Source organism: Solanum stenotomum, chromosome 4 (genome assembly GCF_019186545.1).
Source record: "Solanum stenotomum isolate F172 chromosome 4, ASM1918654v1, whole genome shotgun sequence".
Classification (NCBI taxonomy): domain Eukaryota; kingdom Viridiplantae; phylum Streptophyta; class Magnoliopsida; order Solanales; family Solanaceae; genus Solanum; species Solanum stenotomum.
The window spans coordinates 47604493-47611397 of NC_064285.1; the positions used below are offsets into that span (position 1 = coordinate 47604493).

At 31.1% G+C, this 6905-nt stretch overlaps 1 protein-coding gene across 1 annotated transcript; it reads right to left on the reverse strand.

Moving 5' to 3' along the window:
* Positions 1-3412: 3412 nt before the first annotated feature.
* Positions 3413-6564, reverse strand: LOC125861540 (uncharacterized). The gene is made up of 2 exons (XM_049541408.1): positions 6214-6564; positions 3413-3511 (listed from the first exon to the last, which is right to left on the reverse strand). The coding sequence occupies exons 1-2, from the start codon at positions 6562-6564 to the stop codon at positions 3413-3415; spliced, it is 450 nt and encodes a 149-aa protein (XP_049397365.1).
* Positions 6565-6905: the final 341 nt, after the last annotated feature.

A 6905-nucleotide genomic window follows, 5' to 3' on the forward strand; every position in this document is an offset into this window, starting at 1 on the left:
TTTGAAAAAATCCGAGGTTTATTAGTTTGGTTTGATTTATAAATTTAAAAGTTCGACACAATGGTTTGGTTTGGTATTTGAAAAATCCGAACCAACCCGGGGTTGAAAAACCTGAAAAAATCCAAATTTTATTAGTTTGATTTGGTTTATAAATTTAAAATTTTTACACAAATGATTTGGTTTGATATTTGAAAAAATCCGAACTAACCTGGTCACGTACACCCCTAGCTTTAACTTAGATAGCATAACTGCGTCATTAGTGATTCTCAAATCTCTAGTGTATTTGAATTAGTTCCATTTATAATGATACGAGTACAGTAGTTAAATATTATGCGATGCTTGATTCTTTGGTGTCATTAAAGCAGTACTACTTTAATAAGAATTGGTTCGTTAGGATAATCATGTGTTTCTATATCTTGAAGTAACTTGTATGTTCGTCCAAATTCACCATAGCTCTGAATTTCTCCCTTATGTATGCCCATTTTTGGATGGTGATGATGTTCCAAGGATTTGTTTAATTATTGATAAATGTTGGTGCTTTGTTCACTGCCCCATTCACAATTATGGTGGATTTTTCCTTATGTGTTTTGTGTCTTCTTTTGAATAATGTCTTTTCTTGCTAAAGAATAGGAATAGTGCCTTCATCTTTGTGCAGCCTCTTTCTTTAATTACATTAAAAGGATATTTATGTGGTTCATTATAAGTTTGGTAGCTTTGGTTGCATTTTTGTTTTTTGTTTTTTTCAATTTTTTTTTTCAAGTGTTTAAGTTACTCTTTATTTCAATTGAATTACATTAAAAGGATATTTATCTGGTTCTTTCTTTCGTTGCTTGTATGACCCCCTTTTGAGTCTATGGTGGATTTATCTTCCTCGCATTTCCAAATTGAGCCATAAATAAAGGCTCGATTTTTGCTTTCCCTATTTCTTGAGTCAGCCCCCTATATATTCGGAAGTTGTTATAGGACCTACAGGTCCTGGAGACCCAACATAGTGCTGGAAATTAGTTCATAAATGTTCAAAATCCCAAAAAATGGGTGTACACACGTTGTATGCTGTATATTTTCAGTATACAGCCCAATATACATGAAAATAGGCTGAAATACAGCCTGTATACATAGATATACTTCCAATGTATACACATTTGCTTTTGAAAGATAATGGGCTAAAGCCCAACCTTTTGGCACAGTAGGCAACATATTTATCGAGCTAAAAGCCCTGTTTGGGATCCATTACGAGAGTTAGAATAGGAAGAAGATTATGGGCCTGTCAGCCCAACACTTTGGAATTTGGACAATAGTCCATGTTCATTTACTTTTCTCTACCTTATTCTTTTCTTGCTATTTGTTTATCGAGAAACTTTCGCATATAACCACTCAAAAATAGCCTAATTACACTCTATAACTATAGTTTGCTAATTTTGATTCTTAGCTACACGTTATAAAAAGGAGAGTAGCGAGCGAGACTGGGAGAGGGAGGAGACAGGCGAGCGAGATGGGGCTGAAAGTGGGAGAGAGGTGAATGATATATGTATATCAGTTAGAGAATTGTATATTATACATATGTATTTGTATATTCTGGCGAGAGAGATTGGGAAAGGCGGGAGAGGCGAGCGAGATTGGGACAGGGAGGAGAGAGGCGAGCGAGAGAGGACAACAATTTGTGTAATTCGCATCTCGTTTGTATAATTCACGTGTTTTTGTATAATTGGTTAATATAAAGTCTGGAATTATACAAATATAATAAAACTCGAAATAACGAATTGATACAAACATAAATGTATGAACTTTAAACAATTATACAAAATATATTATACAAATTATACTATACAAAATCTAAAACTACACATTTATACAAGCTTTAAAAAGTTATACACAAAAAGATTGAATGTATATGATGAAAAACTGAAAAAACAAAGGAAACCATCATATACAAATACAAACATCGTATACAAATACAAATCAAACAAAGAATTGTTAGTTCCAAATTATATAATTGTGGCAAATTATACATTTACAAACTCGAAGTCAGCCCACGTAATTAATGTACAATGTTAGTCGCGAGTGGTAATTATAACAAACTATAGCTATGATGAGTAATTAAGTAATATAAGTTTACTTAACCGCGCAATTTTTTCTTGTTTATCTTACTCTAACCTTTACTTGATTCGGTTTAATTTAATTAAATTCCCCAAAGGATGAACTATGTTCTTTATGTTAGTTTATTTTATGGAAAAAGGTCTGAAATATATCCGAACTTTGAATTGTTGTAACAATACCAAACTTTGGAAAGGACCTTTTACCCCCTACACTATTTAATAGTGTATTTTAAAAGTATATATGTGCCAACGTGAACATTATAAATATTGCATAATTATAAATAGTAATGCGTCCACATGGACACATATATACCTTTAAAATACACTATTAAATAGTGCAGGAGGTAAAAGGTCCTCCATAAAGTTTGGTATCGTAACAACAATTTCGGCCAAAGTTGAAGTATTTTTCAGACCCTTTTTCCTTTATTTTAATAAATTTTTTTTATCAACTCTTGTATTTTTATTGAATGTGTTTAGGTAAAACCTTTTATTTATTCTTCAATTATTTTAAATGATTTTCATACTTTAATTAACCAAATTGATTTTAATAATTATTTCAAAAAATATTCAAATAGATTCTAATTAATCTAGTTTTGTTAAAAGTCTTATCACTTGTAATTAAATCCAAATGTTTTCAATTACAGTCCTCTTTTCTTATAAAATAAAATTTTTCCTTACTTAACTATTTTTCTTAAAGTTAATTGTATTGTAAATTACTTTTGTATTAAATCACTTTTTTCACAAAGAGTAAGTAAAAAAAATATTTTAGTCAAGTCGTTGGATAACCATGTGTTAGCGGACACTTCAAATGCTTTAAAAACCTTCTTAAAGTATAAATGAGAACCTCTTATTCATTTTCTCCAAATTTATAGACTTAATCTGTTAGAGTTTTTTTAAATTAAGTTTTCTTAATTTCTTTTAAAAAATAAGTGGAGAGCCTTTTCTAAGTATTTTCCTCAATTTTTTTTTTACTTAGAATATTTGAAAAGTGATTTTTTTAAAGATGGTAAAATTACGACATAACAAAAATGACTCTGTTGGAGATTTAATTAAATTCTAACCATAATGACTTAATTCTTTTGACATAGAATCAAGGAAGTAGATATATTTTCTTATCCAAATGCATTTAAACAAAACATCCCTAGTTGTCTATCTATGAATCACGGAGAGAACGTGCATGTAGAAACATGACTAGGTCAAGACAACTAACTAGAAGCAGCTAGGAATAGAATACAGGTCCTAGAAATTGAAGCAAGGCAGCAAGCTGTTAAGTCCTTACAATTTCTAGAATAAAAACAGTAGAAAAAAAGCATAGCTTACGCAACTTGCTGATGGGCATGGTCTTTGAAAACAATGGCAAGATCAGTGGTCGTCTTTTCAGTTCCAGGAGGACCATAAAACAACATATGCGGGCACTATAAGAAATAAAAAAGTGATAACAACTTAGTTACAGTAAAGTAAAGGATGCTAAATTTTGTTTTCTCAACAGGAAATTTAAGAAAACCCTAGGAGTAAGTGTTTAATGTGCTTAGCAATAAATCAATCAAATAAAAGTGATGGTTTACGTTAGAGGTCTCAAGAGTGTTGGTGAGGACTCGAACCACCTCATCCTTCACTTGCTTTGGTCGACTGCAAAAATTTAAAAGTTACATATCCATGGCTGAAAGCTTTGCATAGAAAAGAGGAGTTAATTTGATTGGAAGGTTACTATTTCTCGACCCATCGCTCAGAGCTTTGCATAACTGGCACCATAGCTGTTCTCTTTCTTTTCTCACAGTGTTTTTTCTCGCTTGGAGAGGAAGATGAAGAAACGGGAAAATTGAACAAATGGCACAACATGTAATCTCGTTTTATTTATTGGCAATATTTAGCCCTTTCTTATTTTTATAACAAAAAAAGCTTTTTTAAAATTGAAATTGGCATATTTTAGCCCACGTTATTCTATGAGAAGTTATTTGAGTTTATTGGGTAGTGGGTCAGTTTTTCCTTTTTTTTTTCTCCTCTTTTCCACGTTAATTTTAGTTAGCTTTTAGTGATGTTGTAAATATTTAACCATTATTCTTCCATTCACTTATACAATAGTTGATGTTACTTTTTAGAATTCCTTCCGTAAAAATATATTGTGTCTATTTTTTCTTCATCTTTGTATTTTGTTCTCAACTCTTTTCACTGTTTTTAAGATTTAAAGATTCAGGTTTATATATTTTGGTGAAAATTTAAGAGATAGTAATTGTTTGTGGATAGCAATTGTCATGGTTAAGAAAACAATTCTTAAAATTACTCCTAAAAAAGGAGATTCTTTATGTTTTTGTTGGATTTTATTTTCTAATTATCAAATCTATCCATTATCAAAATAAAAAAATCTAGTATTTAGAGATTAGTCTCCATGCTAGCTCGATCAGTCACATAAATTGACTTACTTATTAATGTTTTGTTATCTGACTATTGAATGGTATGAAAAAACAGAAAATACATATATACAGTAATGGCCTCAAATTGAAAAGAACAGTCAGTGCCTGCTCAACGGCTTCATGGATCTCCTCTCAGACACAAATCGCTACCACAACGGACCAATGTTGCAACATATAAAATGGATCAATTACTCAATTACTCAATTATTGATTACGATTTCTTGAATAGTTATTTTCATGAGAATAATGCAAGAAATGGAGAAGAGAAAAACAATTTTAAATTCATTCCCATCCAACTCTTTTTAACAAAGTAATGCATATATGTAGTGGCATGAAATTTATATTACTGTGTGATGTGCTAAGTATCAGTTGACATGTCTTCAAGTATGCTTTACATGGCAGATGCACCATTTTGGCATTCCTCTCTGTTGCAAGCACATTTTGCATGTATAAAAACATAAAAGAGATGCAACAAAAACTCATAAGAATGTCAAATCCACATAGGTGAATAGTTGAAATGAGAAATCCTAATCTAATAAAAAACAATTACCAGGATTAACAACTATTGAAATGCATTTCTGAGTACATATAAAAGAATGGTATACATAGACTTTGTTGATCAGACAAAATAAAGATTCTGATTTTTATTATAAGAAAAACCCAATTATATTCACAAGGAAAGAGAAATACATAATTTTCAAAATCTACTATTCTGAAATGGATTAGAATTTTAAGGGGGAAAAAGTGTAAGTAACTGTAGAGTAGCAGAAAAAATTAGCGAGAAACTGTAATGATGAACAAAACGAAATGGAATTGGAGTTGTCGAATTTAGTAATTTAACTTCAAATTTCAATCAGATTAATTTAATTCTTGAACTATTCCATATATGTAGCAATGACCATGAAACTAAAGTGACGAAGCATCACAAATCGCAAAGAAATCGAAATTCATACAAATAACAAAAAAGAGAGTACATTACTGAATCTGTGAGCTTCAAAGGAGAAGAAAAAGGAAATCATGAATCAGTGAATGTCTATCAACAACAAACATCTCATCAATCAACAACAAACATCTTATCAGTGACTATAATAATGTACATGACATCAATAAATTCATAAAATACTCTAAAGAAATAGATACACATTATATATAATTACTATATGTAACTTCTATTTTTCTTTAGGCATGTTCCTGCATGTTCTGATGTTATGCCCTTCTTGTCCACATTTTCCACATGAAGTTTTATATGTTTTTTTTTGTTGATTTCCAAGCTTTTTCTTGTCTTTTTTTTTGGGTCTTCCTGGTACTTTGTTACCTATTGGATGCAATAAAATTTCTTCAGCCACTTCTTGGGGTAAGTCCCATGTACTTTCATCGGGCATTGGATGTACGGGGATATCATATGTCTTCATCATGTTCTCCTTGGTATAGTATAATGAGTTGTAATCATCTCCATCCAAGCCTTTTTTATGTAATACTGCTAAAGCATGTGGACATGGAAGTTCATCGAGTTGAAATTATTGACATGTACATGTTTTTGCTTTTATACAAACGATGAAAGTTTTCCCCATATGTGTGACGGTATGTAGGTAGTCACTTGAAGGTCGCACCTATTGAGGATAATTAATATGATTAGTATAAATATTTATGGTGTGCAATTTATATTTAGAATAATTAATATGATTAGTATAAGTAATAGAACTTACCATCATATGTAGTGCAATTTCCAGGTTATCAGCAAGAATTGATTCATAATTTGTTGTAAGTTTGGTATTTGTATACAGAGCTTCTTTTGACTTGTCATAGTTCCATTTCTCAATTAATTTACGCATCTCTTCAAGTAGCCTTGTTATTGGGAGATCTCGTGCGTCTTTTGTTGCTGAGTTAAGCGACTTTGCTATGTTGGATGTCATGGTCATAGTTCTATTACTTGTGGAATGTGCCCTTGACCATTTACTATAGCCAATTTCATACAGGTAAGTCTTCACTCGATGATCAATTCGATTAACTTCAGCCATATAGTAATCAAAATCTTGCACAGTGTATGCGCGAGCCATTGCATAATATATTTCCCTTAATTGTAATTGGTTTCTCCTGAAATTTTCTTTGATGTTTTTTCACAGATGCCAAATACATGCGTAATGTGGTAAATCTGGAAATATAACCGATATAGCTCTAATTATGCTTTGATGCCTATCTGATACAAAACACATTTTATCCCTCACTCCATACGCTTTCTTGAACTTTTCAAAAAATCATTGCCATGATGTATTATTCTCGGAATCAACAATTGCATATGCCAATGGTAATATATGTCCTAAACAAATCATAATGAACTGTAAGTGTGGTATAATGTTTTGAGAAAAAAATTATTTGTGGAGGCAATTAATGCGATCTG

What these genes read in the sequence shown, in the direction of transcription:
- LOC125861540 (XM_049541408.1), bottom strand. Translation starts at nt 6,564, where the DNA reads ATGGCTCGCGCATACACTGTGCAAGATTTTGATTACTATATGGCTGAA. An exon ending in AAATTGCACTACATATGATG is followed by an intron (nt 3,512 to 6,213) that starts GTAAGTTCTATT and finishes TATTTCTTATAG; the next exon opens with TGCCCGCATATGTTGTTTTA.